Source organism: Morone saxatilis, unplaced genomic scaffold, assembly GCF_004916995.1.
Source record: "Morone saxatilis isolate NCDOM2014 unplaced genomic scaffold, NCSU_SB_2.0 Contig15, whole genome shotgun sequence".
NCBI lineage: Eukaryota > Metazoa > Chordata > Actinopteri > Moronidae > Morone > Morone saxatilis.
The window spans coordinates 21,463,197-21,475,576 of record NW_023339707.1 but is presented as its reverse complement, the minus strand read 5'-3'; the positions used below and the strand labels follow the sequence as shown (position 1 = coordinate 21,475,576).

Sequence of the window (12,380 nt, the reverse complement as noted above, 5' to 3'; positions counted from 1 at the left end):
GTGCATATGTACAGGGATATATATGAATATGCTAGCAGGGTATTTACAGTAAGAACAACATTAACAGATTGAACGGAGTGAGGTGAAGATATATACAGCCATTAAGTTAAGATATTTACAGTATGAACAGATTAGCAGTAAATTATATAGTGTGGATGTAAGTACAAGTATTAAATTGGTTGACATTATACATTGTATACTGTATATACCACTATATATATCCATGTACTTCAAGTACAAACCTTATTTCAGCATCCTCTGCACCATTGCACTATTGTCTACACATCTTATTGTTTTGTTTATACATATATGTACTGTATATACTGTACAAAGTAGTTTATGTCTATTTTGTTTAGCTTGTTTATTTATGCTTATGTGTGCACCAATAAAAGTGATTCTAATGACTCAAATATTAAAATCAGAATCAGAATCAGAATCAGAAATACTTTATTAATCCCAGGGGGAAATTACTTTCGTTATATGACCGACAGATGTAATAGACAAACAATATATTAAAATATAATTTAAATGTACAGTTTAAAGTCACACTTTCAAATGTGCAAAAATGGCAAAAAAGAATTGTACAATAATATATTTCTACCATACAACCATTTTATAGCTACTGACAGTAAATAAAGCTTCAAAAATAACTTTTACTTGCAGTTTATGGACCCTACATTACAGACATTACGGTAATTGAACGGATTTTATATATTTATATGTTTTGCTTTGCTGTATATGAGAGTCATTACGGTAACCACACGGAAGTGGACAGTGTCAAACATGGCGCTGTCCTGTTCGAGCCTGTGCAAGCATTTGTCTTTGATCCGTCTGTGTGGTCTCCGGACAAACAGCATAACAAATGTCCTTTATTCCCCCCGTGTGTCCTATCAGTCCAGGTATTTATACATCTCTTTATAAAGGTCCTTTTCTTTGTGTACTCTGGAAACCGTTGAAGCTATCTGCATGTCTGGATGAGCTGCACCGTTTAACATTTAATCACATTAATGTCTTTATGTTGTATTTAATTATTTAATTTGTGCTTTTCACTGCTATTAGTGCATGTCCAGAACAAAACTACCAAGTTATCTTTAATATATCCAAACATCAGGAACTGGAGGTTGATCATTCCCTGTGTTTTACTCAGTTTAAAGTCCTGACAGATGTTTTTTTTTTAATGATTATTATTGAGGAGTTATGTTTATTCTGCTTTACAGGTTGCCCCTGTGTAGATACTACTCCTCGTCCAAAGTTAGACGAGGTATCGGTCGATATGTCTCCTCCAGGCTCCAGAGGGCAAATAGCAAATATGAAGGTTTCCTCAAAAGGCGATTTCCCAGATTTTTCCAGCTCTACCACACTTTTGTGGAAGGTAAGTCCACTGTTGTCTCACCTCTGAGGTCCTCCAGCTGCAATGTCCAAAGAGCAGAAGCTGTTGTGATGAAGTACTGAAGCTCTGGTCAACAAATCTTGTTCTCCAGATGTAAGAAAGCATGTTTGTTTGGGATAGATCCCCCCCCAAAAATGTCACATCATCATGATTTTAATTAGGGCTGCACAATTAATCTAAATATCCCAGAAGCTACAATTAATTTAATAAAGGTAAAATATGAAAAAGCATGCAGAGTTTTAATGAAGTATTGTAACTCTGGTCAACAAATCTTGTTCCGCAGATGTTTGTTTGGTACAGACCCCCGAAACGTTTCATTTTTGATGCAAAAATCACAAGTTCCACACAAATTGTGTCAAAATAATCACAATATGATGTTTCTGCCGTGTCATGCAGCCTTAATTTTAACAGTGTTTTTCAGTGAAAATGCGTCATTCCCAGTAATTGTGAAAGTATATCGCAATATGTGTCAAAACAATAGGATTATTATGTTTTTACCACAGGGTGTAGATCTAGTTATATACTGGAAATACTTTCTGTAAATGTCTGCGGTTGTGTTAGATATTTTTATTTATTTAAAACTACATACTGGTTCTTTTGTTGGTTTTATAGCTACATGTTTTTTAAAAAAGTAATTAAAGTGTAAATCTCAGTGAATTATAGGCTGTAGAAACATGAGCACAATGTCAAATTACTGTGTATAAATATAAATTTAGAAGATAAAATAAGTTATGTGGTGCACGTTTGGACAAAAGTTTATTTTCTTGGTTACTGCAGACCATAATTTATTTAACTTCATTAAAATAAACCTAATATTCATGTAAATTTAGTGTAATGACAGTCACCGTGTAACGTAAATATATCAAAAATTAAGCAGTTTTGTCATTTTGTGGCACCACGGACTGTACAAGAAGTCAAAGGGGGTACAAATGTTTACATGGGACTGTACAGGACTGTGGCTCAGTTGGTGGTTTGATTCCCAGCGTCTCCTGTTCACATGTTCACAAAGTGTCCATGAGCAAAACACTGAACCTCATTTGCTCCAGACAGCCAGGCCTGCACCTTGCATGGCAGCTACACCCCCATCAGTTTATGTAGAGTGGTTCTATAAATGCAGCCCATTTTCATCCACATTTTCATCATCATAAACATATTTTTTCTCACTGAATCATTCCAGGATTCAAGCTGCTGTTCCAAGATGCCAGAGATGTGAAGAGGATAAAAATGAAGATGGTCTCTGAAAGACTACAGTTCCAGGATTTGCCCTACAGAGAGATGGAGAAACTCAGACAGGTGGGGTCTATTTACTGAACCACACACAGAGAACTGGGTATTTGCCTGGCCAGATTTGTTAATTATTGGGTGAATCAGATTAAATCAGATGCTTAAGTAGAGTAGTTTTCCTTACGGGTCATCAGTTTCATTTAGGAACTTGTCGTTGTTTAATTTCCGGTCTGTAATGTTTATTATCTCATAGTAACTTTACCTACTTCACTTTTGTTTTGCAGTTTCGCAGAAACGTGGTCAAGGCATTTCCACTGGTGGTGATATCCATCCCTCCTTTTGCCAACTACCTGGTTTTTGTCCTCATGTGAGTTCACTTTAAAATAAGCATGTTTTTTATTTTTTATTTACACCCTTTGTTTCATATTCTGTGATCATTAAATAAATACTCCTTGTCCTACATTGTATTGAGTCTTCCTTCCTGTCCTGTGCCTGTTGATACATATTTTCCCATCACCCCCTGTGTCTCTCCTCTCTCTGCTACCATCCTGTCTGTTCACTGCCAGGTACTTTTTCCCCCGCCAGCTCCTGATTCCTCATTTCTGGACTCCCAGGCAGCAGGTGGAGTTTCAGGCACTGTACCACTCTCTTAGGGCCCAGCACCACTGGCCAGTTCTCAAAGGGCTCGAGAATACGAGCCGCCAGGTCAAAGACGGTCAGCTGCAGCACCGCCTTACGGAGCTGTGCGCTAAAGTAAGTGAACACATCCAAACTATTAGTTTGCACAGATACAGAACGGGTTGTATGTTCTTCTTTCACACATATAGACGACATTTATAACTATGCTTCAACATTATGGAGCAAAAAATTTACATTTGCTTTACATAAGATGACTGATCATTTGTATGCAAAGAGTCTAATTTATCTATTTCTTCTCCTGACCAGGCTAACATACAAACTCCTAGTGGTAGACGGGTAAAATATCTGTATAATTACAGATTCACAAACCCCAACTCTACTGTCAACCATCTAATAATGGATGTAAAATGTGAGACATGATGAGGGGCCCCAACAAGAGACTGCTTCAGAGGTCAAAATCTTTGTCAATGAATAATATTTCATGTCATGTTTTTATGTTAAATCTTAATTATGAAAAGTAACTAATAACTATAATAGGTGACTGCCTCTCGAAAATGTTGAGGAGTTGAAGTATGACGAGTACGCATCTAATAATAATACTCAAGTAAAAGTACATGTTACTACAAAATTGTACTTAAGTGAAGTACTTGAGTAAATGTTTACTTCCACTACTGAATGCGGTCGACATAGTCTGACCCTGACACTCCTTCTCAAACAATGCACTTTTAACTCCGCAACTATACTGGAAAGATTTTCAAATTCGTTTTTCACAGAAATACACCAAAACCTAAAAATGACAAAATGTTAAGCCATAATATTTCATATAACTCTGAAACGCACATATGTCTCCACCGTTCTCAATATACAAATTGATTAGTATCATAATAGGATATATAATAGTATATATAGTTGTTCCTACATGAACAATAATTGTCATTCAGGTTGAATACATTATTTGCCTTTTAAAACTGGTGATTGCTTTGGTTGGACGGTCTACTAGATGATTTCCTTTGACATTATAAGTTGTTACTGCTAAGATGTTCTATCAGCTAGTATTAAAATATACAATGTAGTTGCCAAGGAGCTCAACCACTTCACACATAAACTTTAGTGAATGCATTTACAAACAGTTTTGTTTGTTCCCCTCCCACCCGACTTCAGCTATTAACTGTATGGAGCGTTTTCACACCTGATTGTATATATATAATATATATCGATAAGTGGGAGTAAACTGACTTTCTGTACATTTTCAGGTGCAAAATGGAGAAAAACCTCCAAAGTGGGTCTGAAATCCTTTGCCGTTCGGGCCTTGTTCTCTGGACCCCCTCCTGGGTATAAAAGATGGATGAGCGTGGGATCACATGGTCGTGAACATCCCTCCACTCTTCATCCTGTACACTGAAACCTCCCTCCAAAAACTCTGTTGACATGAAATACCGTTAAAAAAGGCTTTGTGAACACCCTGAACACCCAACCCATTATCTCTTCTGTCTGTTGTCATGTCGAACCAGAGACACATCAGCCCCCTGCTCTTCCTGACCCCCTCGCCTCCCGGTTCTGATTGCGGCGGGCATGAACAGCCAGGCTGGACCATGCTCCAAGCTGGACCAGCGCCCTGCCGGCTGGGCCCCAACCCAGCTGAGTGACTCCGAAACCTCAGAAACAGGGTCAGTCGTCTGCACAACGTGGCAAATTTTGAATTTACTGCAAATTTATTATGATTAAAAAGTGTGTATTCAATACGTACTTCTGTTATAAATATCAATGCTTTTCTCTTTTGCAGGCTTGTTACATAAGGGGGCTCCATTCTAATAATCTTGGCTTCAACCAGTGGTCGGTTCGAGTGGTTTATCCCAGTGGCTTCAGGTGTCATCCTCACTGAAGGTATTTTCTTTTGCTTTGCAGTAATTTTCTGTAATTTTTGTTAAACGTCAACGACATCTCCGTTGACCATTTCTGTTTTGTCTAATGTATAAGGAACAGTTTAAATCTTGGGAAGACATGTATTTTCGCTTTCTTGCCCCAGAGTTAGATGAGAATACCAGTCTGTATATTGGTAAAGTGTGGTATGGTTAATGTGAAGCTTACAGCCAGTGGCTCATTAGCCTTAGCAACTCAAACAAGTAGCCTGGTTTCAGACTGAAGGTAAGAAATTCAGCCTAAATTAGAGATAGTAAAGTAAAAAACTAAATAACTATATAGCTGTCTGTGAACTGCCTCTTGAAAATGTTGAGGAGTTGAAGTATATGAGTGTCATCTAATATAAATATCTCAGTAACAAGTAATGTTACTCAATGTGTACCTTAAGTGAAGTACTTGAGTAAATGTTTACTTTTCACCAATGAACATGGTCGACATATCTGACCTGACACTTCTATCAAAATGCACTTTAATGAAGCTAACTGGAAAGATTTTAAATTAGTTTCACAGAATACACCAACACCTCGAAATTGACAAAATTGTTAAGCATAATATTCATCATAATCTGAAAACCGCACATATGTTCCACGTTTGAATTATACAAATATTAGTATATAATCAAGGATATATTTATTGGTAAATAAAGGATATATTTTTAATAGTATATATAGTTGTTCCTGAACATGTAACAGAAATATATGTCATTTCAAGTTGAATACATTATTTGCCTTTTAAAATGGTGATCTGCTTTTTGGTTGGACGGTGCTACAGATTGATTTCCTTTGCACATATAAGTTGTTACTATAGCTAAGATGTTCTAAGGCTAGTATAAAACTATCAAAGTAGTTGGCCAAAGAGCTCCAACAACTTCACACATAAAACTTAGTGATGCAGTTTACAAACAGTTTGTTTTGTTCCCTCCCACCACTTCAGCTATTACTTGTATGTATTTTGTATGGTCAAATTAAGTAGATAAAGTAAAATTCTCCTTTATAAATGCTACAGATATGAACTTAATATCAGTCTTTCTCATCTAACTAAAATGTTCAACTGTTTTCTTAAACCTTCCTATTGCATGTCTAAAATGTAAGATATTTCTATGCCCTCTTTGTTTATTTTTTTTGCAGACTCAGAGGTGTCACTGCTTTTGCACAGCATTTGTATTTCCTCTGCCAACTAAACCCGACCGGTCCAAAGCCGACACTGGACAGGAAGCCTGAGCAATCTCGTCTTCCTGATTATATGGCTCTCATCTGAGGACTGGCAGCAACAGCTTCCTGAGGCTGTCAACGTCTCGTTATGCCAAGGAAAAAAACAAATTCAAAACTGCTTCTTTTTCGAAGATTTTGGGATTAATTAAAAATATAACCCTCTCAGCCCAAAACCTCAAAGCAGGTTTGCAGTCAAGAAATAATCCCATTAATTCTAGATCCTTTAAAAGTCCCATGTTAGTTATGAATACCTAAGAATATAAAAAGAAACATTACAGTTAAAAGATTTCTTCGTTAACGGTGGTTAAAAAAAAAGGTATGAAATCTATTGTGTCTTTATCAAGGGGAGTATGTGGGATATTAACTATTAATTAGCAAGATAACTTAAAAAATCTTGCGTAGAGGAGTTCTCATGTACTTCCAGCCCCTCCACAAGGGAACTTAACTCATTTGATGCCTGTGAGTTTAATATTAATGGGTGGATGTTTAAGGAAATAGCTGATTACCCGTCGCTTTAATCTCAAGCTTGTCGCCAACTAAAAAATAAAACGCAGACTCGTCGATATGTTTACTTATACAGCTAATGCTATCATTACAACAGCTACAAAACAGGCAGGGAAACACAAATAGGATGTTGTTTATAAAGGCTCAGATTCTAATATTTCACTTGTGAATGGTAAAATAGTTCAAACCATATCCATTCCATTTAAAAACATACAGATAAATAGTTACTTGTTCAACTTTTATCTATCTCACACAGATGGATACCCATTCTGTCTCCCTTCTAAAATGACCGATAGCTGGAGTCCTAGCAAAAAAGTATTTTAGGAAGGAAATAGTTTTTTGACTAAATAACGAACAATTGGTCACATCCAAATTCTATAAGATTACAAAAAGCACCTTCTTAGACGAAAAAAAAAAGAATCTTGATAGAGATTGGAAAGAAAAAAGCCCAATTATTACTTGCAAAGACATTTCAAGCTTGTGTGTGTGAGAGAAACTTTATTTTATGGATGCCCGAAAACCTTTTTGGGGTTTAACAGCTGCATGAAAAAAAGAAGTTGTGATGGCACTATTATTGTTTACTTGATGTTTTCTTTGCTTTGGAGGCTTAAAATTACATTGACACATCCTGATCAGACCACACTTCGAGCTTCAATTCAAGCTTATTTTTTTTAACCAACTTCAGGTTACCAGTAAGAGGAACTGGACATCGACATCCCCCCCGCCCCCCCCCCCCGTGTGCTGCTGTTTGCTGTTTGCTGTTTGTATTGGTAAATAGGAAATGTCATTTGCTTCCTGCGCCTTTTCGCAAGAACTGGCACAATATATCTGAAATATTATTTGCAAAAGTTCTGTTCTGTTTATGGTTTATTTTAAGACATGATGTTATTTGCTCTTCAGGTTTTGAATCTTGTATTGCTGTGCCAATATTATACACATTGTAATGGAACTGTGTCTGAAATAAATTATGGTGCATTGATGTCCCCCTGTTTGTGTTTACCCTTAAAGCAAATGCAGATGTAATTGAAACAGTCTTTAATAAAAACAGAACAAGCATAGTAGTGTGTTAGAAATCCTTGCCACCAATAAGAACAATAAAGCGCCGTTTAGAATTCTTAAGCTAAAATGAGTATTAAAGTGACGATATAACCTATGAAAAAAAAATCCAAAAAGAGAAAATATATTGTTCTGTATATTTTATCTGGAGTATAGGACGAAAAACGATGAACAATGAAGCTCCCAACACGTGTGATCTGAACAACCGGCTCCTGCCTCGGGGCAGGAAGCTGAATCACATGACTTCGTAGCCGCTGCGGATGCCTCTCATCAAACAGCAGGCGAACACAATGCCCATTATCTGGAAGGAAAACAATCACGCACAAAAGGGAGAGGACATTAGTGTTTCCGAGTTATGTGACTGACATATAATAAAATCTTAATTTATATCCTGTAGCACTTTTAAAAAGCCAAGTTGAGAAGTATTTATAAGACAGAAGCAAGATAAAACCACCAGATATGACAATAAAAATGCAATAACGCAGATCAAATTGAATAAGAATTAAATATTATTAAGTTAAAATGACTAATTAATACAAAAACAGTAACGCTCATTTTAGAAGGAAATTAAGTAGTGTCTGGAGAGATAATGTTTCTAATGCGACCGGGTTTTTTGTTTTATTGATGTTACGTACCTGCAAGAAAGCAATAACAAGGGCTGCAACTATCACCCACAGGAGGTTTTTCTTCAGTAAAGCCTCCACAGCATCATGGCAACCCTAGAACATCAAAAAAGAGAGAAAAGTTAGATTCAATCTTGTTGTTGTTTGAAGTCCCACACACCCCAATGCAGTATGTGTAATAATAATAATAATAATAATAATAATAATAATCATAAAATGAACAATATTATTTCCCTTTTCTTCTGACCTTATTAAAACCTGATATGTGGCAAAGCATTAAAGTGGTAACCCTTCACTTTTTGTCACAAACCTGCACATTTATATTGTCATAAAGTATTGTTAAAATTGCTGTTATTACACCAAATATTATATAATTCACATATTTATTTGTAAAATGGGCTATGCATAAACAAATATATTCCTTTTTGTTTGCCAAATGTTTGGGGTCGGTATAATTTACATACAGGACTCACATACTGTTTGTACACTAAGGATTAGTATTTTTTTTTTCAAAAATGAGACATTTTCTATTCTGGGAACAGAAGCACACTAGTGTCCCGGGAATCCTGGGAACCGCACTCGTTCTAAGGTTGAACTTCGGCTGCGGTCAAAACGCATTGGTCACATTTCAAGCAACGCTAAATGCAACAAGGAGAAATATGCACGAACCTGTGGCCTCCCAACCTGACCGCTATGGTGTATTATTTTGGTGCTGGTAATATTTATGAAGGCAAAAGAAATCCATTTACATAAATCATCATTAGAATGAAGATAATATTAAATTAAACTGCACTGAAGCTTTCGAGATTATAAAATGTTCATTGCTTCATGGAAGTGATATTTGACAATTATTCATTGTACAGCCTGAATCAACTAAATTTGTTAAAACAAGTAATTTGGCGTTTTCAATGTCATTCAGTTAAGCTGAGGCGGTTCTAGGGTCACCGCCCGGTCAATCGGGTCTGATATGCGTCTCTAATGTCCCGGCTCAGTGGAGTCTTGTGCTTATTCAGTTCATCCATCACGGACAAAAAAAATCCATCTTCACTGGTTTCAGGCAAGAAGTGAGCTGTTTTATATCTACTGTAACAATGTTTGTCTCACAGCAGCAGCCTCTCAACACAGTGTCTCTCAGCTTAACAGAATTCAGTGTTTCCTCTAGGATTGTTTTTAGCAGTGGGTATTCCCGGGAATCTCGTTTATCAGGAATAAACCCTGGTGTACACACAGAGCCACAGTGTTATCCCAGTGGAGACGCTGCTTCTGTCTAATATTTACTTTCCTTCTAGTTCTGGTTTGGTGTCTCTTTAGCTTGGTTGACGTTGGACCTTCTCCAGAGACGAGTCGTTAATTTACCATTTGGTGCTGACAATGACCGGCTGTTGTTGGAGACTGACAGTGTTGGACTGCGACTTATACTTCACACTTCAGCCGATATTTGACCAGCGCTGATATATCTGAATCGGTGTGTATGTCTGCTGATATTTGAAATGAGATACTCTTGAGGGAATTTAGAAACAGTGACAAGTTTATCATCTGTAAAATGTACTGCTTATTATTCAGCTCTGTAAAAAACTAATTCATGGGATTGTTCCTGTAATCAGCCTCTGTTTACAAATCAAACCCTACATTTCCTACCGCTGCTGCGTCACATTAAAATAATTCAACTGTGTATTATCAGTCACAGAAAACACTGTATTTGTCACAGAGGTTAGCGCTGATTGAGAGGATTTTACTCTGCCCTGATGTGGAAATGTGTGGTGTGGAAAACTACCCGCACTCCATGCAGCAAGAAATCAGATGGTAGTTGCTCAAGGCATGACAGGAAAAGGCTGCTTTATCGAAACAACTTGAGTTTGTTTGTCTGTTCTGTAAGATTTTCTTCTGTTTTTGGGAAATAGTAGCTACTCAACAAGTGTTTGCTGTAGGACTAAATCACACTTGCATGGGTGTCACCAAATCAACCAGAACTGAAATCAGAACCAAAAAAAAAAAAGGACCAGAGTGGAGAATTTAGTGCCATCTAGCGGTGAAGTTGCTTCTTCAACTAACTGAACCTTGCCGGTGTCTGTATTTAATGACCTGGGAAAGAGAACGGGCTGTAAAGTGTTTAGGAGGCATTATATTAAATTTCTGCCAACAGATCCTCCTAAATGTTACCCACTGGACCTTAAAGGATTCTCATTTGAACTAAATCTCATGTTCAGTGACTTCGCAACAACATATCGACCACTGGGAGTTTACCTTCTGGTACACTTTGGTAGCGTCCGTCATGGTCCCGACTCCACAGCGCTTGGTGACATTCACACAGCATGAGTCAGGCACGGAGTTTCCCTCAGAACTGAAGGTTTTCCAGTCAGAAGAACTGTTCACGCCACAGCATTTCAACTGGAAGTGCAAATGAGTCAACATTTTTTACGACGAATGACGAACAGAAAAAAGGGATATATACTTGTGTCAACAGATGGTGCGAAGGAAAACAAAGTCGTGTCCTACAGGAGCGACCAACAGGATACAGCACTGTTATGTGAAGGTGTTGTCAGACTAAGTAAACAGAGTGTAGGAGAGTTTACACTGAACTCACCTCCTCCTGCAGTTTATCCACAGTGTCTTTGAATTCAGCTGTGCCGTTCTCGTAATGCGTAATCATTTCAGCGAGACTATCCTGGACGACACCTGAGAGCTAAGGTGGGTAGACACGACACGGAAAAGCCACGTTAAAACCACACCGTCTTTATTAAACACACGCGGAAAAAGTTAAATTCTACACTCACTTTGTTCCTGAAGACGTATCCAGCGATTGCTGCTGCAATCTCAACAATGATGATCAGTGAGAGAAAGATGGCAAACTGAGGGGGAAAAAGAAATTAAACATATTCAAGTCACTTAAACGACCGCGAGTGCATTATTCATTTAATCTGCGCCACAAAATCCCACCCAGCTGATAATTCAACCTTTGATGTTGTGCGGTTTCACAGGTAACACGTTATATGAACTACCGTGGTGATCATGCAGTAGTTCTCTTTCCAGGCGCCACAGCAGCCGAAGAAGGAGATGAAGAAAATCACCACACCGACGATGATGATGAGGATGGGAATTCCCGAGGCCGTCGCGTCCTTGATGGTGAAGGTCTTGTGCAAACCCACCTGGACCAGGACTCCCACGACAATCAACGCTAAGCCGCATAACTGCAGAAAAGAGAGGGAGATTCAGTTTAGAAGAGAGTTTGTTGGATATTTTCTGCTCTTTTTTTATTCAATTTTATTTTATTTTTTTTTCATTTTTATGTCATACAAGTCTTTGGTTTGAGCCTGTAGTGGAAACTTTATCTGGCAGCACCGTGGAAGTAGAAATAAACCGTAGTAATGTGGGTTTTACAAGCAACCGAATGCCTAATTTTGAAATGTAACCACTTCTTAATACTAATGCTGGAATGTAAATACCACCGAATATGACTGACATTAATCTGAATTCATGTGGTTTGATTTTCCAGAGGGTCATTTTAAGTTTCTCCCTCTCAAAAAACCCGTCGTTGTTGTTTTAAGTTAAAAAACAAAAACAAATATAAATAATTGGCTCTGAATCTGGCTGATGGAAAGTGCCTGAGGTCGTATGAATGTCTGCTGTGCATGTGTTGTGGATGTGTCTCTCTCTCTCCGCTGTGTGAGTGTGGAGGTTGTTCCAGGGAGCTGATTGGTTCCAGCCTTCGAGCTTTAAAAGCTCCTGTGGGCTCTCTTCTCTCTTCTTCCAGCCAACATGTTTCTGTGTGATATGTAATAGATCTGCTAACTGATGTAACAGCCCAGGTTCAGT

At 37.7% G+C, this 12,380-nt stretch overlaps 2 protein-coding genes across 3 annotated transcripts in view; one reads left to right on the top strand and one right to left on the bottom strand.

The window, feature by feature from the left end:
• Window positions 1–761: 761 nt before the first annotated feature.
• On the top strand, window positions 762–4,572 carry letmd1 (LETM1 domain containing 1). The gene is made up of 6 exons (XM_035656883.1): window positions 762–899; window positions 1,218–1,372; window positions 2,568–2,683; window positions 2,899–2,981; window positions 3,181–3,367; window positions 4,507–4,572. The coding sequence occupies exons 1-6, from the start codon at window positions 784–786 to the stop codon at window positions 4,540–4,542; spliced, it is 693 nt and encodes a 230-aa protein (XP_035512776.1). The 5' UTR covers window positions 762–783; the 3' UTR covers window positions 4,543–4,572.
• Window positions 4,573–7,366: 2,794 nt separating this feature from the next.
• The window catches only part of cd63 (CD63 molecule), a 9,263-nt gene continuing 4,249 nt past the window's right edge, over window positions 7,367–12,380 (bottom strand). For both annotated transcript variants that reach the window (XM_035656850.1, XM_035656851.1), the window contains exons 3-8: window positions 11,567–11,755; window positions 11,342–11,416; window positions 11,152–11,250; window positions 10,812–10,955; window positions 8,580–8,663; window positions 7,367–8,245 (exon numbers count right to left, since the gene is read on the bottom strand). In XM_035656850.1, coding sequence (XP_035512743.1) covers window positions 8,180–8,245; window positions 8,580–8,663; window positions 10,812–10,955; window positions 11,152–11,250; window positions 11,342–11,416; window positions 11,567–11,755 — 657 coding nt within the window. In that variant the 3' untranslated portion in view covers window positions 7,367–8,179. The remainder of the gene's footprint in view (window positions 8,246–8,579; window positions 8,664–10,811; window positions 10,956–11,151; window positions 11,251–11,341; window positions 11,417–11,566; window positions 11,756–12,380) is intronic.

Bases quoted from the DNA above. Each gene is read 5' to 3' on its own strand.
- letmd1 (XM_035656883.1), top strand. From the start codon at position 784: ATGGCGCTGTCCTGTTCGAGCCTGTGCAAGCATTTGTCTTTGATCCGT. The intron at 1,373-2,567 runs GTAAGTCCACTG...GAATCATTCCAG, and splicing joins CTACCACACTTTTGTGGAAG to GATTCAAGCTGCTGTTCCAA. The intron at 3,368-4,506 runs GTAAGTGAACAC...GTACATTTTCAG, and splicing joins TTACGGAGCTGTGCGCTAAA to GTGCAAAATGGAGAAAAACC.